The 24,522-nt window shown below is 38.1% G+C and overlaps 1 protein-coding gene across 1 annotated transcript in view; it reads left to right on the top strand.

Annotated features, from left to right (window-relative positions):
• PDE6C (phosphodiesterase 6C) overlaps nucleotides 1-22,453 on the top strand; it is a 62,281-nt gene extending 39,828 nt beyond the window's left edge. Inside the window, 9 exon segments of the mRNA XM_067025034.1 lie at nucleotides 1,578-1,665; nucleotides 14,341-14,441; nucleotides 16,380-16,487; nucleotides 16,573-16,636; nucleotides 19,356-19,430; nucleotides 19,538-19,621; nucleotides 20,007-20,160; nucleotides 20,598-20,670; nucleotides 22,185-22,453. Of these exon segments, the coding sequence (XP_066881135.1) occupies nucleotides 1,578-1,665; nucleotides 14,341-14,441; nucleotides 16,380-16,487; nucleotides 16,573-16,636; nucleotides 19,356-19,430; nucleotides 19,538-19,621; nucleotides 20,007-20,160; nucleotides 20,598-20,670; nucleotides 22,185-22,212 (775 nt within the window). The 3' untranslated portion in view covers nucleotides 22,213-22,453.
• The last annotated feature ends 2,069 nt before the right edge of the window (nucleotides 22,454-24,522 follow it).

Below are 24,522 nucleotides of genomic sequence, written 5' to 3'. Positions count from 1 at the left end.
TTGGGTCCAGTCAAGGCTTACACATTGCATTTAGTCGTCAAATATCTTGAATCTCCTTTAATCTAGAATTGTTGCTTAACTTTTTGGGATCTTTCAGGATGTTGACATTTTTGAAGAGTCTAGACCACTTGTTTTCCATAATTTCCCTCAATTTGGATTTGTCCAGTTGTTTTCTGATTACTAGATTCAGGGTAAACATTTTTGGTGGGAATTCTTTGTAGGTGATGTTGCGTCCTTCTCAGTGCATTGCATCAGGAGGCTCATGATATCAATTTGTTCCATTAACTACAAGGTTAAGTTAAACTATTTACAAGTAACATTCAGAAGATCTCTTTATGCAAAGGTACATTTTCTCCTTTGTATTAATACGTAATTCGTGAGGTGTTACTTTGAGACTGGTTGAATATCTAGCTCCCCAGTAACCTTTCTTGAGTAATGTTTTTAAACCTGAAGGAACTAAGATACCACTCATTTCTAACTGAAATTGAGTTTTAATTTGTTTAAATCTCCAGTGCTGACACAGCGTAGGTATTTGAATATGTATTAAAATTATGATCAATTATAATATGGATCGGACGTAGTCTGATTGTTCCCTAACTAGAATACTTGGTTTACCAGACCTGTTAGTGACCTGTTAATGACTCCTCTCCTCCCTAAAGTTCTGTTCTTTCTGAAACTAAATGAAACTCTATTAAGACTGCCACCCATATTTCCAGTTTATCCCTTCCTTAAAATTATTTATTCCATATTTCTATAACAAAGTCTTCATATTATCTATTAGACCTTTCACCTCAGCTTCTCTCCATCTTTTCTTTTCAGCTTTTTCTTTTTTTAAAACGATTTTTATTTTATATTGGAGTATAGGTGATTTACAATGTTGTGTTAGTTTCAGGTGTACAGCAAAGTGATTCAGTTATACATATACATGTATCTGTTTCTTTTTCAAGTTTTTTTTCCCATTTAGGTTATTATAGATATTGAACAGAGTTCCCTGTGCACACCTTTTTATTTTCAATGTTACTTCCCCTTCCTTGAACAGGAAGAATTGTAGAAAGACAGGGTACCAAAGACCCCACTTTACATAAAGCTGTGACCTCACCACTAACAAATGGGAAATTTAAATTTATGTCACTGTCTTAGAGGAGAAAAGAAGTGTTACTTTATCATCATTTTCATTTTGGTTCCTGGAAATTCTTAATATACACTTTCTGTGCAAATAAACTATGGGCTTTAACAAGTTTGCTACATGTTCTATAAGTCATAGTCACCTCCATAAGCTCCAGGGAAGTTAACAATTTTAGATGCAGGGAGTGAACCAAACTTCATAGTTTAAACAAGTCAATCATTTTATGCATTTAACAAATTAGGGTTGTTTTTTTTTAAAGGATTTTTTTTTAAAGAGCATATTCTCCTGTTCTAAATCTAAAAATTCTTTTCCAATATGTTACTTCCAACTGTTTCACAGGCATTAGGGGAGAGGGAAGAAATGAAAAAAAAATCCTCAGATTATAAAGATTCTGTATCATGTAACCTTATGTGTAATGTTTAAATAGCTAAAATTATCCTTTTCCTCCTAGATCCACATCTCCATTAGCAAGGCTTCGTGGATCGTTCATCTTGGAGAGGCACCACCTGGAGTACAGTAAGACTCTCCTGCAGGATGAGGTACGTGGGTCTCTCTCTCTCTCTCTAGGGCAGCTCACAAGCTCTGGATCAAAGCACTAACCCACAGAAAATGCTTAGAAAGAGGACAGCCTTGAGTTCTGGTGGTTGACAGTAGATACCCTTATTGAAGTCAATTGATAGAAATTGCTATATTGCAATAGTTTTTGAACAGACAATTTGGAAGTAGCTGAGATAGAAGAGAAAAGAGCCATGGAAAGTCACAGAATCTCTGTGGGTTTGTGAAGAAAGAAGAAAAAGCTTAAGGTGGATGTGAGAGGGCTTTATGCACCCTGGGTATGTATGAATGTAAAGAGAAAAGGAGGCTACGCAGCCACTGCTTTTCTGATTCATGTGCTATGCACTGTAAAGCACTGTCTGTATCTTTGAGAAAGTCAAGCTTTGGTAGTTGGGGGGTAGGCATGAAATCAGGCTGTAAGACAGATCGGACAACTGCCATCAGAGGCACTGAGTGAATCTCCCAAGAGTTCCAGAGGGAGGTGTCACATTCAGGAGTGGGTAGGACATAGGGGAGAAGAGGGGCAGGATCAGGAAGCTTTTCACAGGAAGTGGCTTAAGCTTGGTCTTGAATTCACTTTGATTTATGCAATATCACGTACTACTAACCTTCTGTAGAAAGCAGTCATTCTTTTTACTGAGGCTTGTGAGAAAGGTGGTGAATATAATCTAGTTACACTTTAAAAAAATATATCTTGAGAAAATTCTAACCCAGAATGAATCATTAGTAGATGGAGGGGAATACTGTTTTGTCTCCACAGAGAAACTGTCTAGAATTATATGAGTTCGTTAGGATAAATAAGCCCTCGGAGAGTGGAGCTTCTTTCAGTTTCAGTAATAATCTTTTTTTAGGCTCAGGAGACGGGGATATAATGGAAATATGTCCAAGTTTAGAAAGATAACACTACATTCTTCTAGATAATCAAAAGCCAAGTGGGAAAACTTGTAAGACAGGGCAACCAGGCAGAAAAGTGGAAAAACAAAACAAATAAACACATGATTTAAATGTTTTCAACAGCCTGTGATTGCAGGCTGCATCCAGACAGGGGGACACAGACCATCTGCGTCAGAATGATCGATTTCACAGCGCGGAGGTGGGCAGGCTTTTAAAAACACATCCTGGGGGCTTCCCTGGTGGCGCAGTGGTTGAGAATCCGCCTGCTGATGCAGGGGACACGGGTTCGTGCCCTGGTCCGGGAAGATCCCACATGCCGCGGAGCGGCTGGGCCCGTGAGCCATGGCCGCTGAGCCTGAGCGTCCGGAGCCGGTGCTCCACAACGGGAGAGGCCACAACAGTGAGGCCCGCATACCACAAAAAAACAAACAAACAAACAAACAAAAAAAACACATCCTGGGCTTCATCTCGTGCTTACCAGGCTCCCTGGGGATTGGACCCAGGAATCTGCATTTTTAATAAGAATTTTCATAATTCTCATGTGTAGCCAGGACCTGTCCCTGCAGTAGTATCATAAAAAGGATAATATCTGTCCTATGAGAAATAGGAAGAGTAGAATTGAAAGTAGTTCAGGAAGACAAGAGTAAATTGTTATTATCCAATTTGTTATGAGTCTGTTTTACTGGTTGGGACAGTTTTGTATTTTTGAGTAAGAATTTTCCATTCAAACCCACGGATTATGTATACCACAGGCAGGTAGTATCAAAAAAATTTATTTAATTTTACGTTTACCTACTAACACAAAATATATTTTAAAACCTTTACAGCCAAATGTTTAAGTGCTTAACTTTGGAAGGCTCCTAGTAGCTCATATGTTTTTCCTTTCTGGGATTTGAGAGTTTATAATAGAGTTGTTGTTTTCCATCTTAATTTTTTTAATGTTATTTACTCTGCAGTCTGAACTGGTTTTGATGGCTATATAAAGGCTTATTATTCTTTCTAAAAAGGAATATTGCATCTTAGTAATCCGTACCACCTTGGCAAGGACCTGTCTACAGTGCTATTCGACCAGCTAATTGCAGACTTTTAAGGGTTGTAAATAGAGTCGCTAGGCAATAAATGCAATCACAGAGCATTTTATGAGCAGGCAAATTGAATGCTGAAAAAAATGAAATTTTAACCATCAGATGTTCTTTTTTGAGACAATACAGTTGTCTCAGTACATTTTTTTGAGAGACAGTACAGTTCTTTTATTTATTTATTGTATACAGAAAATATTTACACTTAAAACTAATTTTTTTACATAAGGGAAATCCTTATGATTTATCTAGCAATTTTGACATATTGTGGACGTTACTCACTTTGTTTTGTATATTATCAGGCTTTGAACTAAAATATCTTTATGTCCCAGTAGAGTTGGATTCCCTGCTTTGAGGACAGAACCATCTGTATTCTAAACTAGTCAGAAATCCACCCTTTAACCTAATGAATAGGTGGAAGTCTTGTTAGCCAAATTTGTCAGAATAGAAACTTTAATACTACAATGTACTGTTAGAATGACAAAATGCATTGCTCAGCATAAATAACAACACTTTTATTATTCAAAGCTCTTCTTCACGAACTTTATTTATGCTTTTTCACATTGACCTTGTATTATACAAAGAAGGAATGAAGACGAAATTAAATATCTTGTGTATGGTCACCAGCAAACCACAAACATGTTGGCAGCCTTCTCTTATGGGTGTCACGATGTGTCGCCACATTGAAGACTAGAACTCATCTCCCCTGAGTGCCCTCATCAGGATGAATTGAAGCCATTTCTATTTTGGTGTGCTACGCAGAACTTATATTTTGTTGCCATTTTCATGGCACTAGGAGAACAAAAATGGCCTGTTATTGGTAGAGGGGGAGCAAAGTTAGACTCTTTCTGTGGGCAGGTGAAACCAGCTGAGCAGATGGGGGCCCAGCTGGACTGGGGCTGGGACAGAGGCCTCCTCTCTTGTTCTGTGCACCTGTCTCTACATCACTGTCCAGCACAATTCCCCGGAAGAACAAATGGAATATTATAGACATCTATATTTTAAATTAATGACAACAGTTGTAAAAATTACACATGCCCACTATAAAAATTCAAGCAATAGGAAACATTCCAAAGATAAATATTAAAAAATCACTTTAAATCCTACCACTTAGAAATAGACATTTCATTAACATTTAATGAACTTCATTGTAGCCCTCTGTGAGTATATAAAGGGAGAAGGATAAAAACAATTTTAGAAAAATGGGATCTTACTATCCAAGCTATTTTTTTGGTTAGAGTTTTTACTTAATTAAGTTTATTGAAGTGTAATGTATGTACAATAAGCGGCATCCCTTTAATGTGTTTTTCATAAAAATTCTATGAATTCTATTCATACACGTGGGAACTACCACACCCAAGATACAGAACACTTCTGTCATCCCAAAGGATTCCTCTTGCCCCCGGCAGTCGATGCCTCTCTCCTCCCAGCCCGAAGCAACCACTGAAATGTTTTTAGTCACTATAGTTTAAATCTTCTAGACTTTTATATAAATGCAATCATGCAATAATTACTCTTTTGTGCTGGATCCTTTCATACAGAATAATAATTTTGTGATTTGTTCGTGTTGAATGAATGAATCAGCAGTGATTCATTCCTCTTCACTGCTGAGTGGTAGTCCATTTATTTTAAATGAAAACTTTAATTTTACTTGAATTTAACAGAAGAAACTTTTTTTTTTTTTTTTTTTTTTTTTTTTTTTTTGCGGTACGCGGGCCTCTCACTGTTGTGGCCCCTCCCGTTGCGGAGCACAGGCTCCGGACGCGCAGGCCCAGCGGCCACAGCTCACGGGCCCAGCCGCTCCGCGGCATGTGGGATCTTCCCGGACCGGGGCACGAACCCGTGTCCCTTGCATTGGCAGGTGGACTCTCAACCACTGCGCCACCAGGGAAGCCCCGAAACTTTTTTTTTAATGGAGAGAATTACAGAACTTCAGAGAAGTGTGTTCTTATCACAAGAGATATTAGTTCTTAAAGAGAACCCTAAAATCAATAACCAGTGATTATGGGAAAGTGTGCAAAACTATAACGAGCATTTAGATGTTTGATTTTAGACCATACGTGTTAACTTTACATCATCCACGAACTCCCTGCTATGAAACGTGAAACAATTAGAATACTTATACTGCTTCCAACATCTCCACCTCTGTTTTGTAAAGTGTTTATTATCTTTAAAAGTATTTTTTTTTACTGTTATCAGTTGTTATAAAATTCATTTTGCTCTATAATTTCCACAATTGTCTATATTTTTAAAACCAGAGCATTTATTGCATGACTAACGGTTGAAATTGCTAAGATGAACTGGATCCTACCCCAGTGGCTCTCTTGGGTTAGGTGTTGTTCTTCCCAGAATCCATGCCTGAATCTTCAGTATACAATCTGTAGGTGCTTCACTTGCCCGGCCCCAGCGGTGTTCTGTCCTCAGCCTAGGCACTCCAGGCACACTTCCTCTTCTGCCTGGTAGGGCAGCCACATTTGTCACAGGTGTGCTTCTGAAGGTGGGAGGCCTTAGAGCCACAGTGTGCATCTCATTGTGATGCTTTCCAAATGACAGTGTTCCCTTTGTCATCTCTCTTCTGTGGCCAAGACCAAAGAGGCACAATTGTTTATTCCTAATTCTACTTTTAAATGGGCCTGATACTTAACCTCAGTCTTTCTACCATGGCTTGTCCATGCCTGTGTATTTTATTTTATCTTGATCAGCTCCATTTGTGTTATCTGGTTGTTTCTCCCAGAGAGTCTAAGCTAAGTACATGCCTAAGAATATCTGTTTGTTACATTTAGTTTTGAAAGTCAGTTTGGCAGAATATAAAGGTCTTGGGTCACACTTTCTTTTTCTCAGAAATTGTAGGACATTTCTCCAATGTCTTTTGGCATTGAAGCACTGCCCTGAGAGGTATAAATGGCCAGTCTGATTTTCTCCCTCACGTGACTTGACTTTTCTGCATAGATACTCATATGATTTTTGTTTGTTTTCTTATACAGCAGGTTCTTATTAGTCATCAATTTCATACACATCAGTGTATACATGTCAATCCAAATCGCCCAATTCAGCACACCACCATCCCCACCCCACCACGGTTTTCCCCCCTTGGTGTCCATACGTGTCTGTTCTCCACATCTGTGTCTCAGTTTCTGCCCTGCAAACCAGTTCATCTGTACCATTTTTCTAGGTTCCACATACATGCATTAATATACGATATTTGTTTTTCTCTTTCTGACTTACTTCACTCTGTATGACAGTCTCTAGATCCATCCACGTCTCAACAAATGGCTCAGTTTCGTTCCTTTCTATGGCTGAGTAATATTCCATTGTATATATTTACCACAACTTCTTTATCCATTTGTCTGTTGATGGGCATTTAGGTTGCTTCCATAACCTGGCTATTGTAAACAGTGCTGCAATGAACACTGGGGTGCATGTGTCTTTTTGAATTATGGTTTTCTCTGGGTATATGCCCAGTAGTGGGATTGCTGGATCATATGGTAATTCTATTTTTAGTTTTTTAAGGAACCTCCATACTGTTCTGCATAGTGGCTGTATCAGTTTATATTCCCACCAACAGTGCAAGAGGGTTCCCTTTTCTCCACACCCTCTCCAGCATTTGTTGTTTGTAGATTTTCTGACGATGCCCATTCTAACTGGGGTGAGGTGATATCCCATTGTAGTTTTGATTTGCATTTCTCTAATAATTAGTGATGTTGAGCAGCTTTTCATGTGTTTCTTGGCCATCTGTATGTCTTCTTTGGAGAAATGTCTATTTAGGTCTTCTGCCCATTTTTGGATCTGGTTGTTTGTTTCTTTAATATTGAGCTGCATGAGCTGTTCATATATTTTGGAGATTAATCCTTTGTCTGTTGATTCATTTGCAAATATTTTCTCCCATTCTGAGGGTTGTCTTTTCATATTGTTTATGGTTTCCTTTGCTGTGCAAAAGCTTTGAAGTTTCATTGGTCCCATTTGTTTATTTTCGTTTTTATTTCCATTACTCTAGAAGGTGGATCAAAAAAGATCTTGCTGTGATTTATGTCAAAGAGTGTTCTTCCTATGTTTCCCTCTAAGAGTTTTATAGTGTCCGGTCTTACGTTTAGGTCTTGAATCCATTTTGAGTTTATTTTTGTGTATAGTGTTAGGGAACGTTCTAATTTCATTCTTTTACATGTAGCTGTCCAGTTTTCCCAGCACCACTTATTGAAGAGGCTGTCTTTTCTCCATTGTATATCTTTTCATATGATTCTTAATTCTTCATATTTTAGTAACTTTGTCTGAATGCCTGGGTTTTGACCATTCTGCATCTATTTTTTCCTTGTCATGGGTTACACTTATCCATAGAATTCTTTTTTTTTAATTTCAGGGAAGTTTTTTATTTTCATTGTATCTTTGAACATTTTTCTAATACACTGGGATTACCAATTATGTATACATTGAGTCTTCTTGCCATTTATTTCTATTATGTTCTTTATATATACATATTTAAAATATTTATTTATTTATGGCTGTGTCAGGTCTTAGTTTTGGCACATGGGATCTTTCGTTGTGGCGCATGGGCTCTTAAGTGCATCGCGTGGCCTTCTAGTTGTGGCGCACAGGCTCAGTATTTGTGGTGCGAGGGCTCAGTAGTTGTGGTGTGTGGGCTTAGTTGCCCCACGGCATGTGGGATCTTAGTTCCCCAACCAGGGATTGAACCCGCATCCACTTCATAGGAAGGCAGATTCTTAACCACTGGACCACCAGGGAGGTGCCTGTATATTTTCATAGTTTTATTCTTTTCCATTTTAATTTCCTCAAAACTGTGGACTGTGTTCCTTGCTGCAGTTCAGTTGCTTATTCTGTTGGAGTATAGCTTTAATGTGGATTTCATCAATTATATTGTTTTTATGTTCAATTCCATTTTTTGCATTCTACTACTAGTTCTGCTAGTTCACTTTTAATTTTACTGTTGCCTTACAGTCTCCTCTTTAAGTTCTTATGGTTTTGAAACTCTGGATATTACTGGTGTGAATTTTTCGTGTTCCACTGGGTATTTCCTTTGATATATTTTTCATTTGCTTTTTGTGTTCCTTTCTTCCGTTGTTATTTTCTTAGTTTGGTGTGTGTGTGTGTGTGTGTGTGTGTGTGTATGTGTGTGTGTGTGTGTGTGTGTGTGTGTACACGTGTACATTGTATTTATGTACTCAGTCAACTACTGAAAGACATTTATGTGATTTCTGACTCAGGGTTGTTACGTATGGTGTTCTGTGACTCTCTAGTACATGTCTTTTTGTGAATACACATGTGCATTTCTGTTTGGTATGTACCTAGAAATAGAGTTGCTTGGCCAAAGGATGAGCCTATGTTCAACTTTGGTGAATGCTAACAAGCAGTTTTCCAAAATGGTTGTACTAATATATGTTACCAACAGTTCCAGTGGCTCTCCATCCTCTCCAACACTTTGTACTTTCCATCTTTCTCATTTTCGTCACTCTGATGGGAATGCAGTGACATTCCACTGAATTTAATGTGTCAAATAGCATTGATTAACATATGAACTACAGCTTATGTTTATTGACCTTTTGAAATTTCCTGTTTTGGGGTTGCTTTATTCTCAACTTGATTTGTAGGAATTCTTTATTCTGGTTTATATATCTTTTGTCAGAAATCTGTTTTCTCCCTTTCTGTGAATTGCCTTTTTACTCTTAATGTTGGATTTAGATGAATAGAAGTTCTTAATTTTAATGTCCATTTGATCAATTTTTTAAAGATCAGCTTTTTTTTTCATCTTAAAAATCTTTGACTATTCAAGGTAATGAAGATATTTTTCTCTATAACTGTTATTGTTCTACCTTTCTTATTTAGATCCACAACCTTTTTACAACTTACTTTTTTTTTTTTTTTTTTGTGCTAGGCGGGCCTCTCACTCTTGTGGCCTCTCCCATTGCGGGACACAGGCTCCGGACGCGCAGGCTCAGCGGACATGGCTCACGGGCCCAGCCGCTCAGCGGCACGTGGGATCTTCCCGGACCGGGGCACGAACCCGTGTCCCCTGCATTGGCAGGCGGATTCTCAACCACTGCGCCACCAGGGAAGCCCTACAACTTACTTTTTTAAAAAAATAAATAGGGCTTCCCTGGTGGCGCAGTGGTTGAGAATCCGCCTGCCGATGCAGGAGACACGGGTTCGTGCCCCGGTCCGGGAAGATCCCACATGCCGCGGAGCAACTAAGTCCATGAGCCATAGCCGCTAGGCCTGCGCGTCCGGAGCCTGTGCTCCGCAACGGGAGAGGCCACAACAGTGAGAGGCCTGCATACCGCAAAAAATAAATAAATTTATTTATTTTTGGCTGCGTTGGGTCTTCATTGCTGTGTGTGGGCTTTCTCTAGTTGCAACCAGAAGGGGCTACTCTTTGTTGGAGTGCACGGGCTTCTCATTGTGGTGGCTTCTCTTGTTGTGGAGCATGGGCTCTAGGCATGCGGGCTTCAGTAGTTGTGGCTCACAGGTTCCAGAGCACAGGCCCAGCTGCTCCGCAGCATGTGGGATCTTCCTGGACCAGGGCTCGAATCTGTGTCCCCTGCCTTGGCAGGCGGATTCTTAACCACTGCGCCACAGGTAAGTCCACAACTTATCTTTATATATGGTTTAATGTAGAGATCAATATACATTTTTCTGTCCAGGTGGAAATCCAGACGACCCGGCACCATTTATTAAAAAGGCCACCCTTTTCTCACTTCACTTCAGTGAGACCTTTTGTCATAAATCAGGTAACTGATTATAAAATAAGGCGGACTGCTTCTGTACTCTCTATTCTGTTCCACTGATCAGTTTCTCCTTTGTCAATATCATACCATCTTAACTACTATAGCTTTATAATAAATCTTTCTTTCAGTGTAAATTCTCCAGCTTTGTTCTACTTCAAGTCTGCCTTGGCTTTTATTAAGCCTTTGTATTGTCACTTGAATTTTAAAATCAGTTTGTCAATTTACATACACATGTCCACAAACCTGTTGGTATTCTGGTTGGCATTGCGTCGAGTCCATAGATTTTGTGTTCTTGTGGTCTTTATGCAGAGGTTTTATGCAGTCGTTTGTTTTGAAAACGACTCATTCCTTAATGGAATTTGTCATCTGCTGAAGAATCCTGTGAGGAAGGGCAGAAATGCACTGAGGACAGCCTCAGCTTCCTATTTATTGTCTCAAACACTGCCTCACCGATTCTCTTTCTTTGGTCTGGGGAACACACCTCTTTAATTTGGGCTTTCCAGAAGTTGGGAAGGCTCATGTTAAGCAAAGCCCTTGAAGCTACAGGCTCTGTGTTAGAATCCGGCCATTGATGCCAAACTCCCTGCCGTCCCTTCTTATTACCCAGGGCATTCTCTGGCACAGACGACTGAGTAATAGGAGTCAGTGCAGATATATGTCAGCACAGCTCTCCCATCAGTTCCTCTTCTGCTGCTGCAGTGCTGTCAAACTGGGTTTTTGAGGGACGTCCTTCCTTCTTCTGTGTGCTGTCCACATCCTAAGACCTTTTGCTCTGATTAAAAGATCACTGGCTCTGCCTTTGCTTACTCAAAACAACCCTGCATGCATGTATATATGTTTTATCCTCAGCTTGTTCCAAAATGTTTTTAATGGAGTATCCAAAAATTAATATAACATTAAAGAAAGAAATGAGGGCTAATGGGAATATAAAAATAAGATGAAGTATGGTGAAGGCCCAAAATGTACACGGTGAAAAGTATAAACATTTATTAGACATGGGCCACAGATTGGGTCAAGAGCTTTCTAGCAACTAATACAAAACAGAAACAGGATCTTTTATGTGAATCTATATCCACAGTTGAAAAAGAAACCACTTAGAAGCTCTTCTTTTAAGAACCTTAGCTGTGGGAGAAGGAAAAGAGAAAATAGAATATTGAATTAAGAAAGGGTTTTTCAATTAGAGGCCTGTAGTGTTTTTAGATGAAAATGAGTGAGAAGAAAGAGTGAAAATAAGGAATATTGTGCTATCAACAAAGGAAGCAGTACTGAAAAGGGTTGAGTGTACACTTTTTTCTTAATTATACTAATTTTAGAAGTGTGACATTAATCATCTTTTTAAAAAATCCAGTATTGATTTACTTTGTAAAGTGAAAGACCTTTTGACAATCTGCTTTAATATAGCTGTTTTATTATTTTGGATTAGAAAAAGGTATGACTTAAGTGTAACAGTATTGTCATTTATTTTTATTTCTTTATATATAGCTTTTCTCTCTCACACACAGATATTTAGCAAATAGCAACAGGTATCCAGGTTTAAAAATAAAAGTACCTGTATTAAAGTAATTGGTGCATAAAAGATATTGATTTACTTGGTTGATGGTTGTGTAGTCTGTACAGTCTGGCATTTGGTAGACTCCAGGTCTATCCTAAGGGATTATTTATTTAAATTCAGCAGCCTGCTTTGTGTGCCCCCTCTCCCCATTCTATAATGTTTTTATTTGGCTCTTTTTTTCTAAGTTTTTATTTAATTTTTAAAAATTACATATATTTAATGTATACAACATGCTGTTTTGATATACATATATAGTAAAATGATTACTACAGTCAAGTTAATTAACATTAACCTTTTTGTGTGTGTGTGTGGTGAGAACACCTGAGATCCACTCTTTTAGCAAATTTTTCAGTATATAAAAAGGATTAAAATGACTTCTTGTGCTATCAATTTGTCTAAAAGTTTAAGGCATTTCCACACATGACTCCAACTTTTTGTCCTTAGTACAGCAGTCAAGGATGACTTTAAGTACTACTGGATCTACAAAGTATGTGTCGGAATTACATAATACACATTACTTTGGGAACATAGTAACGTGTATAAGTGAACAGATAAAGGCAGTGACTCAGTGATGTAAATATGCCACTGGGTCCCCCCCAGTCCAAGGGCAGGCCACCAGTATACCAAAATCAGGGGCAGGTTAAGTGGGATTAAAATGACAAATGGCCCACTTACTCTTCCTTCTTCCTGGTCAATCCAGACCAGGTTAAAAATAACCTGTATCCAGACAATTTGGTGAAGAGATTATGCCCAAGGGGCTGCTGTGCACTGTCTCAAGTAAGACATTAATTTTGATCTAGACAAGCTTTCTTTTTGTTTATTGTAGTGTCCAACAGCCATTTCTTCCTTCTATCAATTTAAAAGTATAACTGCTATTATGAACTCATTATTTTAACAAATATTACAGCTTGCTTTTCTACTACTTATATCTGCTGTGTAAAATACCATTTTTCTTGTCATGGAAGCTGTTATAAAAAGATGACTTAAATGGAGGTTTGTATTATGTATACAGTAACACATAATTCTAGTCTACTTCTTGCTAATATTTCAATCTGGAATGACAGAGCTATATTTGATCTTGGGTTTGCAATTCTATTTTTACCTGGGGATTACCTCAAAACTGTATATAACAGTAATACTGATATATAATAATTAAATAATTTAAGTAATTTTGCAGCAACTTATAGTTCTGAAATGCATTCCCAGTTATCTCATTTGCGTCAACATTCCAGAAATATTTATTGATCACAGACTGAGTGCTAGGCAGCAGGGCAGCTGCTATTATCCCCATTTGATATAACAAATACAGATGTTAAGTGAGGTGTTCAGGATTACACAACTACTAAGTGGGGAAGCTGGGAGCTGAACCTGGGCTCTTTGCTGAGAGGCAGTGTGGTGCCCTGCTGCAGTGGTTTAAATATCTGCTCTGCTGTGTACTAGTTGTTTAACCTTGAGCAATTACCTAACCTCTCTATGCTGTGGTTTGTTGTGCAATTAAGAGTGTTCATAGAGCACTTACAACAGTGCCCGGGAAGTAGTAAGCATTAGGTGAGTGTTTACTATTATTATTTGGTGCTTGACCCAGTATTCTTTTCTACATTATGATGCCTCTATCTCTACATAGGTGAATAGACTGTTTCCTCCTTTCCAGTAGAATTTTTCTGTATTTCTTAACAGTTAACTTCATTTGGCAAAACCACTATACATTTGTCCTTTGGCCTGTATTCCTAAAATGGTGTTTTTGGAATATCATACCTTTTAAAAAACACTCCCAGGTTTACACTCTCATTTTCTAGAACACTAAAAATTGAGGCTGATCCATGTATGAAGAGATTATTAGTGGGAAACTCTTTGAAGAAAGGTATAGTTAAATCTTTGTAAAATACAATTGCAAGACATCATTTTAAGAACAACTTGGAAGAATTTACTTTTTCCTATGTGTATGTGAGTACTATTGTAATCTGCAGCTTCTGAAAGTTTTCCAGCAATTTCTGTAATCACTGTAATTATCTAGTAAATAATTCAACATGTCTAACAACTGGACAAATACCAGATATTCTTTATTAAGGCTCCTCAATTACTACAGAAAATTTTAAATCAATTGTTTTTGTTGAAATGGTCCTGGAAGAAAACACTTTTATTTACTCCAAAATCTTATACATTGATTACCTGAATATTTGCTAATGGTATCTGTTTTTATAGTTTAAATTACCTTACTCAAAGTACAGTAGAGGGGTAACCTAATCCAAGAGAGAAAATGGAAAGCAAAAAAAGTGAAAGACCTAGTTTTTCTTCTTTCTATAATAAGATAATCTATATGTTATTAAGCATTGTTTGGTTTGTATGTTGAATCAAAGGCAAATTAATGATGGCACTTTATTGTGAATTTTCATCTTACAGACTTTAAACATCTTCCAGAACCTAAATAAACGCCAGTTTGAAACAGTTATTCATTTGTTTGAAGTTGCAATAATAGCATCTGACCTGGCTTTATATCTCAAGTAAGTACACAAACTCCCTTGTACTCTGTGGTTCTGCCTTCCGTAAATGGTCCGTTGCCTTAAAGTTAAAAGGTATTTATTTACACACACACTTCTTTTCTTTTTGGATTATCAATAGAATACCCTTAAGATGCCTGATAATGAATTTACTAGACATCTAGAAACATATTTTAAAAAGCTAAGCCCCTAATATTAATTAGCTTATCTGAAGAAATAGGAATTAAAGAATATGCAGCAAGGTAGGTGCACTGCCAGAAGAGCGATGCTCCAAAACCTTCCGAGGTGCCGTTTGTCCTGGTAAATTCATCCTAGTCCACAATCTGGTACTTAGAGATGCAGGCTCAGACATTTGATCCTGCCAGAGTCTGAGAGTTGAAAAAGCTTGGTGATACTGATGCACATTAACAAACTCAAAAAATGCTGAGTTATATACAGCAGAGCGCTACCCTATTTATAATAATAATAATGATTACCAAGGAGGCCAGATACTCCAAGCTTCTGCACAATTTCTTGTTGGTAAATTATAAAGTTTAAAATGCGTTTGAGGGCTTCCCTGGTGGCGCAGTGGTTGACAGTCCGCCTGCCGATGCAGGGGACACGGGTTCATGCCCTAGTCCGGGAAGATCCCACATGCCGCGGAGCGGCTGGGCCCGTGAGCCATGGCCACTCAGCCTGTACATCTGGACCCTGTGCTCCGCAACGGGAGAGGCCACAACAGTGAGAGGCCCGTGCACCACAAAAAAAAAATAAAATAAAATGCATTAGAACAAGGTGAACTAGTTATAGGATCTAAGTATTTAACAACTTGGATGGGCAGTATTAAATTGTGCCTCTCTGATCCTTCTTCATTAAAAATTTATGTTAAATAGTTCAAACATGAAGACAGATATTTAGAAATATATAACTGATATCCAAATAGCTATAGCTCAGATTCAACAAATGCTAAGATTTTGTCTTACATCTTTTTTTTAAGGAGAAAAAGTGATGCAATTGAGGCATCCCATGCCCACTCTATCATGAAAACCCTCTCCCTTCTCTTTCGCAGATACCACCATCCTAATATTGCTGTGTATTCATCCTTCCCATTCATGTTTTTATATGGCATTGTGTTTAAAATTTTTCCATAAATGGTATCATACCGTGTATACCTTTCTGCAGCTTGTTTTCACACAACGTTTTGAAGATTTAGCTTGGTGGTAAATGGAAATCCAGTTCATTCTTTTAAAATGTATATTCACCTGTGTGAATATACCATAATTTAGCCATTCTTCTATTCATGGACATTTAGATTATTTCCAATTTTTCCTCACTGCCTACATTGTATATCCTTGTATATATGTGAGAGTTTCTGTAAAATACGTATCTAGAAATGGGATTGTTGTAGGGTTTGCATATTTTTAATTTTATACCACATTGCAAATCTACTGCACTCCTGAGTAGGTATGCCAATTTAAACTCCCACCAGCATCATACAAGAGTCCCTGTTATCCCATATCTGGACTCTTCTTGATCTGGGCTTATTTAAATCTATTTATTTTGTTAATCTGAGTGTGAGATGGTATTTTATCGTTCACACTTGTATTTTCGTATCTTTTCATATATTTTGGCTTCTAATTTTTTTGTTGGTTTTATGCATTACAGTGTTTCATCACAGCCTGTGGCCTTTATGTTATCTGTTTTTGTCACATGTAACTCTTAGTTTTAATGTATTCAAACTTAGCAGTTTTTTCCCTTTCTGGCTGGTGCTTTTTCTGTCTTAAACCCTTTCTATGCCAAAGCCACACAGCCGTTCCCTGTTCTGCTGCCCTTGCCCCTTGGATCCACTACATGGACATTTTATGAAAACTGGAAACATAAAACCTGAAGAGCATGCATTAAAGACACTTTTTATCTCTGGTCTTATATGCTAAAATTGTTGCACAGCTGTATCTTTTTTAGGAAGAGAACCATATTTCCAAAAATTGTTGATGCCTGTGAAAAAATGGAAACTGAAGAAGAGGCCATCAAATACATAACCATTGATCCAACCAAAAAAGAGATTATCATGTGAGTAGTCAAAATTTTATTTCTCTTTTGGCAAAAATAACTTGTTTTATATTTCTATTTTAACACTTTTTGTTTTCTTTTAAAGGGCAATGATGATGACTGCATGTGACCTGTCAGCTATAACCAAGCCCTGGGAGGTACAAAGTCAGGCAAGTGGCTCCCCTTTTCTATTACATACTCAGGCTCTGTCTAGGTCCCATGTGAAAGAGAACATGAAGGTATCAGGCAACCTCAGAATTTAATGATAGCTATCAGTTATATGACTATATATTTTGTAAGCAATTATCTTCATTACCCTGGTCTTGTCCTCTGAAACAATAGGTTTATAATTTACAAAGAAGAAAAGAGGAATTTAAGAAGTTAAGACAGAAGTACAATGTTCCCTGTTGGGTTTCTGTTAGTGAAGAAAAGAAAACAGCTTTCAAGAGCTCACAAATGTCAGTGGGACAATAGGTCATTTGGTCAGGCCCAGAACAAGGCAAATAGAGGGAACCTTGGAAAGAAAATGCTTTCTGAAAAGAATTCCTGGGCTTCCCTGGTGGCGCAGTGGTTGAGAGTCCGCCTGCCAATGCAGGGGACACGGGTTTGTACCCCGGTCAGGGAAGATCCCACATGCTGCAGAGCGGCTGGGCCCGTGAGCCATGGCCGCTGAGCCTGTGCGTCTGGAGCCTGTGCTCCGCAATGGGAGAGGCCACAGCAGTGAGAGGCCCGCGTACCGAGAGAAAAAAAAAAAAGAATTCCTTTATCACTGGACTGGCTGTAAGAAGTTTATATAAAATTATTCAAGCAGTGTCTGCATTTTAAATAGAGGAGATAAAGGACGAGACAAGGACGAATCATTAGTGCCTTCATCCGTCAAGGGTGGCTTTGCACTTACAATCTCCTCTTCAGTGTGCTGTCAGTTACCAGAAGGCACTATCTCTGAGGTCATATTTAAGGGCATCTCCCAAGGAAGTTCTTCCCCAACCCTGGGGAGTGAGAGTTGGAGCCATTCGTTTACCACTTGGTTTCTTACTAATCGATGAAAGAAGCTTCTCTTTCTCCCTCAGTTAATTCACAGGGAAAACCCTACGCAGAAGAGGCCAGAATTCACTGGATTCAACTATAAATGTGGATTTCATTTGTAAAGATAGAATAATCGGAGCCATCAACCCCCAAACCAAACACTTGTGCTTCTTCTGCACTGACTGCCTGCTCTTCCTTCTCTATTCTTGCTACATCATCACCCACGCCAGAACCTGGGGTCTTGCTTGAGTCCATCTCCCTCATTTCAAAACCATTCCTGTCCATCACTCTTACCACCTTAGTTAATACTTTCCCTCTTTCATCAGAACTATGGTGGCAGCCTCCTAAGTGATCCTCTCATCATGAACTCTCCAACCTTCCTCTGAGCTGCTGCTGGGACTGCTTATAAATAGACCTCTGCTTGGCCATAGCATTGCTTAAAAGCCTTTTAAACTCCCCAAGGCTGGAGGTTTTCAACCTTTTTTAAAGAAAGAAGCAAAGTCTATTTTTCTCACACAAAAGGTTGTACAAAGATCACTTTATAAAAGACAAAAAGGCAAAGTTACTTTAGCTTAAATTTCTCTTGGCATCCACTTTTGTGCCACTCATGCACTTTGGAGGGACCCTATGGCTCAAGATTAAGAACTACTGGCCCAGAGAATCAGGTTAAACTTCCCAGCAAAGCTTACACGGCCTGTCATTACCTGTCCTTAACTCCTACTCCCCAGTTTCTTTCTTTTCATTCTTTCCCATGTCACCGCCTCACACTCTAAGCTCCTACTCACACAAGAGCTGGATGTTGGGGACTTCCCTGGTGGCGCAGTGGTTGAGAATCCAACTGCCAATGCAGGGGACACGGGTTCGAGCCCTGGTCAGGGAAGATCCCACATACCGTGGAGCAACAAAGCCCATGCGCCACAACTACTGAGCCTGTGAGCCAAAACCATTGAAGCCCATGCGCCTAGAGCCTGTGCTCCACAACAGGAGAGGCCACCGCAGTGAGAAGCCCGCACATCGCAACAAGGAGTAGCCCCCACTTGCCGCAACTAGAGAAAGCCTGCACCCAGCAACGAAGACCCAACGCAGCCAAAAGTAAATTAATTAAAAAAAAACAAAACAAAACAGGATGTTGAATTTTATCTGTACATAGTCTTCCCCCTCTTCTTTATCAGCAAACTACTAGTCATCCTTGATGATACAGCATAAATGCAACCTCCCTTATCTTTCTCCCTTCTCCTTGATCCACAGCAGTTCATACTGTTACTATTATAGCACTTACCACATTGTTTACATGACTGTCTTCATTAGACTATGAGCATCTTAAAGATAAAGGTCCCATGTTACTCCTCTTGGTAAGCCTGGCTCATGCCAATGTAAGGCACCTAGCAGGTGTTCAATAAACTTGATAAATACTGGTTTTAAAAAAACTATAAATGAACCCTCAAATATCCTCACACCATAATCAGGTGAAGTTGTGTTCTAAACTGTGCATGCATGTGCACAAACACACACGCAGATACATGCTAGATGCTAAGAGATAAGCAGGACAAGAGGAGGATCTGGGAAGCTTTAGAGTATGAAGCAGAATGTAATGAAATTACAATCTCCCATCTCCCCTTTTTATTGTTGAGAGGTGGTGGCAATAGCAAATAGGAGATAGGCACTCCTAGAATGAGTCTACCACACTGAAGTAGGAAGAGAAATACCCTTTTCCCATTTCAATATAATCTGTAAATGACATCCTTTTAAAATCGAAGAGCACATGGTATGACAACACCTCAAGCATTAATTATAAATTCTATCCTTAAATGTCACAATAAAATGCAAACAAGTCACTTTCACGAATCATGTCCTTCTTTTCAGGTAGCACTTCTGGTTGCAAATGAATTTTGGGAACAAGGAGATCTGGAGAGAACAGTGCTGCAGCAACAACCAATTGTAAAGACCTTGACATAAAAATGCACTACTTATTAAAAATTATCAATACAAATCAGTCTATCTTGTTCACTGAATCTTAGAAAAAGATCTTTAAAGAATTTTTCTAGCCTATGATGGACAGAAACAAAAAAGATGAACTACCTAAACTTCAAGTTGGATTTATTGACTTTGTACTTTTGTATATAAGGTAAGTAAACAAACTGATTATCTGAGTGAAATATATCATCTTCTGGATGAGAATTTTTCTTTCAAACTGTAACCAAAATCAAAGTCACCCTCAAGGAAAGTCATTAGGGGTGTCATTGTTTCTCCAAGGTAGTTTGAGGTATTACATTAATCTCTCATTCAGGGGTGGAATGAAAGGTGAAAGAACTCAGATGTAAGCAAATGGAACAGACTTACTAAGGCAGGCAGGAAGGAAAACAGCTACCTTTCCCACTTCTGAGGCACTGAGTTAATCTCATCCTAGCAGCTCTGAGCACTGTAATAATTCCTTAGGGCTCCTTCTCTGCACATGAAAAGTACTAAAAATGAACTATATGATCTAAGTAGTTTCTGACCTAAAATTCTATCTAGGAGTTCTCACAGTTTCACAAAGAAATCATACCTATGCTGGATGGTCTTCAAAATAACAGAGTGGAATGGAAATCCCTAGCTGATGAGTATGATGCAAAGATGAAGGTAACTGAAGAGAAGAAAAAGCAGGAAGAAGGAAATACGAATGAAAAAGGTAAAATGGAATCTGTTTTGACTTCTTGTAAAGTAGCTGAAAGTCAAGCACAGCTTAATCTCATGACAAGAGCATAAAAAATAAATGCAAACAGGAAATTTGCTTTACTGCACATAGACTGGTAATTACAAGAAGTTGATTAGTGGTTTTCAGGGTTTTTTATCCTCCTCAGACAAGATTTTACTTTGTAATTCCAGATGGAATTGATTGGTCCAGTTGAAGTAGGGGTTAGGGTTAGGTTTCTTCATCCACTCTAGAATATGGCTCCTGAGGTACCTCTGCAGAATACTGAGTTTTTAGAAATAATATGAAAACCATAGAATCAGTGGGATCAATCAGGATTAGATGAGAAAATAATTTTAGTCCTAACATTATGCATTAATTCTGAGACTTTGGGCATCTTGCTTAACCTGTCTGAGCTTAATGTTCCTCTCCAGATAATGAGAAGGTTTTACAAATCTCCAGCCTCACTTCCAGACCTAAGGAAGCCCTAGATGTAAAGCCGGTCAGGTGAGTGGGGTAACTTGACCAGGTACCCCAAGACTTTGCCTATGCCTCAGATGTCTCTACTTAGTGCTGTTTATCCTGATGAAATTTCTACTCCTAGTCACTCAGTTAGTTTGAAGATAATCTTCAGAAAGCCTGTTAAGATGCTTAGGATCACCTATTAGTTCATCAGATGCCTCAAACGTCATCTGGAAAGTGGAATACTAATATCATGATTTTATATTTTGTCTCAAGAGCTCAACACTCAAAAGGTTTTGTAAGAAATTCTTATCGTTTAACAAAGAAATCATCTCTATCTGGAAAGGCCTTGTAAAAAAAAAAAGATGCAACATTCTTTTTAGATGGTTCTTATATTTAGTGGTATTTTAAAGAATTCATAGAGGGAGAAAGCATTTTGCTTAAAGGGTTAAGGATATCCTTCAACAGAATAAAAACAGGAGTTACTGACTCTGGGATATACAACCATTTACATATTTATTGGGTGTGTAGTCTCTATGAGGCCCTGTGTTAGGCAGGCCCTGGGGAAAGAAGGGGTTCTTATCTCTTAGAGCTTACCACCTGGTGGGGGAGCTAGACAAACCAACAAATGAACAATTGATTATCTAACTACAACTATCAGAGGAAGCATAAGGTATGTACCTGGGGCATCCCGGAAGACTTTCCTAAAGGATGCTTATGCTAAACCTACGACTAAGTAGTCTGCCTAAGCAGAGAAAGGAGGAGGAGTTGGAGAGGAAAGAACTGAATGTGCACAAAGGCCTTGAAGTGGAAATAAGCTTGGTGCAATTAAAGAACTTAAAAACTGGTGTAGCTGGAGTCTAGAGAGCTACAAAGGAGGGCAAAGTGCCAGATGAAGCTGGGAATGCAGGCAGCTCTGCCAGACAGTGTGTTGCCTCGAAGGCCTTGCTAAGGATTTGTCCTCCAGAGAGCACTGGGAAATCCTTAAAGGGATTTAAACAGCAAAGATAACATCTGATTTGCACTTCAAAAAGATAACAAAAATGGTCATTTTTACTGGGCAAGTGAAAATAAAAGGTATTTCTTAGTACAATTAATCTTTACCTCAATTTTATGATGAACATGTTATCAAGCCCTTTAAGTGGCTCCTAACTTTTTTTTTTTTAGTATTCAGTATATTGGATATGGATCTTCTATCTTTATTTACATAAAAAATTACTTCCAATTTTTTTTCCTACTACACTGAGAAATCTCTGTAAACTAAGAATATTATTTTATCTCCAGGCAACAAGCTTTGTGCCAACAACTCAGATTCCCAGATTGCATAGTTCAGTGGTTCTTTTGTGAAACTGAGACGTTAATTGGCTAATCATTTATTAGATTTTATTTTCTAAATGGACTAATTCTGAATATGAATTCAAGTTTTTAAATGGTCAAACTCTTAGTACTTGCTGTAGGTTAAAACTATGAAGTAGGCTATAAAGTTACACTAATATTAGGAAAAAAAACACTGTATATCCACTGACTCCCAATAATACTGCTTTTCTCCTTTTTACTAGCTGCAGAAGATTCAGGAGGTGGTGGTGATGACAAAAAGTCCAAAACATGTCTAATGCTATAATACAGTCCAACTGGTCTAAATTTCAAATATTGTTTCTACATTTGAAGACAACAAGAAAACATTCAAAAGAACATCAGCAAATTTCATTTGTCAAACCATCAAGTAACAGAGTAAGAGAACCTTTAGAAAAGCTACCCTGTGACTAGCATAAGAAAATATACTGCTAAGCCTAAAAGCCCTGAGGGTAAAATAAAGTTCAACAGAAGTGCAAAATAAGGCAAAAATAAGTGCATTTTTGGTGCCAATTTGTTTTAAATTAAAAATAATATAATCCTGAAATTAGTCACCAATTTTTTTTTAAAGGTTCTTATTAACAGTATACATTTACTGTGGCTACTTACAGCAAAATGCCCCAGACTGGGTGGCTTAAACAGAAATTTATTTTCTCACGATTCTGGAGACTAGAAGTCCAAGATTAAGGTGTTGGCAGGGTTGGTTTCTTGTGATGCCTCTCTCCTTGGCTTGTCAATGGCCATCTTCTCCCTGTGTCTTCAACTGGTCTTCAGTCTTCCCTCTTGTGGGTCTGTGTCCTTATTCTTCTTATAAGGACACCACTCATATAGGATTAGAACCCACTCACATGACCTCATTTTACCTTAACTACCTCTTTAAATGCCCTATCTACAAATACAGCTGCATTCTAAGGTACTGTGGTCAGGATTTCAACATAGGAATTTCAGATGGGACACAATTCAACCCATAACATTAATAATAATGATTCACACCTCACATCCCTTCCTGAACCAAAAGTCTCTCGTCAACATGTCTTAATGTAAGAGTAAATAGAGTATAGAATGTGTAACGTATGTAAGTACTATATAAGAAACAAAGAAAAAGGATGTTAAATGTTATTCCATCTGAAATGCTTCTTTCCTCCACTTTTTACCCTTGATAATAGTGAAGATCACACCACTTTTAACGGCTTAAAAGTACATCGTCATCCTACACCCATCCTTTCCCCCAAGTCTGAAATCAATTATTTTATGCGTAACTAAGAATACATTCTTACATTCAGAACTATTCTTCTCACTGAAAGAATTATCAATTTATAAGACATTACCTGGATAATCCTAATGCAAGTTAAATCAGCTAATAAATATTATGCATTATTAAGAAGCATGTGATTTGATTATGAAAAAACTTTATCAAAAACAGTTCTGAAGGACTTAACAGAGATTACTTTTAAAAATGATTACTAGGACTGTCTACCAGGAATTCTAAATATTGACTTGTCAAGAGAAACGAATCAACTACTTCTACTACATGGTACATATCCATACATCAGAGAAGATTTCTTTCTTATCTGTAATGACCAAATTATAAAACAGACCAAATATTAATTATACCACAGATTTTCTTGTAAAAATGTCTAAATTATAATGAATTGGTCTCTGAACCTCAAATGTTTTGTTACAGAGAAGACAGTGTTCAGTTTTAAGCAGGTGAGAAATAAATCACCATTTGTTATATTTTTACAAGTGAGTCAGGTACTTTAGAATTATAAGATTCTTCCTCTCATATTAGAATATAAGGTTCACGAGAGGAAAGATTTTTTGCCTCTTTTTGTCTGTTCTGTTCACATCTCTATGCTCACACTTAGAGTACTGCCTGGCACAAGGTAGGCACTCAGTAAACATGAATGAATAATATTTTGAATAAATATTGTAACAAACAGATTTAAATGAAGAGTGCCTGGAAGTTAATAAAATATTTTTAGGGAGAAAAAAACTCAATGTATACACCCAAATGATTGTTCTCTATATGTTATCACCTTTGGTGATATATGTACATCTTATTTTCATTGCTTAAAATAATTTTGAAACCACACTTCTAGGATTATTTTAGAAACTGTATAAGAAACCCTCTTCCTTTAAGCCTTATATAATTTTAGACCCCAAAATATCAGTTAGCTCAAACAACTTCCTCTCCTCATTCACTAGAAAACAAACTGAGGGGCAGAGATGAGGAGGTCTGCAAAAATAGGAACTTTGTTTAAGAGCAAGTATAAGAAAGCACAGGGCTTCCCTGGTGGCACGGTGGTTGAGAGTCCACCTGCCAATGTAGGGGACATGGGTTCATGCCCTGGTCCAGGAAGATCCCACATGCCGCGGAGTGGCTGGGCCCGTAAGCCATGGCTGCTGAGCCTGCACTCCGCAACAGGAGAGGCCACAACAGTGAGAGGCCCACGTACTGCAAAAAAAGAAAAAAAAAGAAAAGAAAAAAAAAGAAACCATAACTTCATATCCCAAACTTATGGTCCACTGAACACCACTGAC

Source organism: Kogia breviceps, chromosome 2 (genome assembly GCF_026419965.1).
Source record: "Kogia breviceps isolate mKogBre1 chromosome 2, mKogBre1 haplotype 1, whole genome shotgun sequence".
Lineage (NCBI taxonomy): Eukaryota > Metazoa > Chordata > Mammalia > Artiodactyla > Physeteridae > Kogia > Kogia breviceps.
Note: the sequence above shows the minus strand (reverse complement) of the source record. Positions and strands in the feature narration are given on the sequence as shown.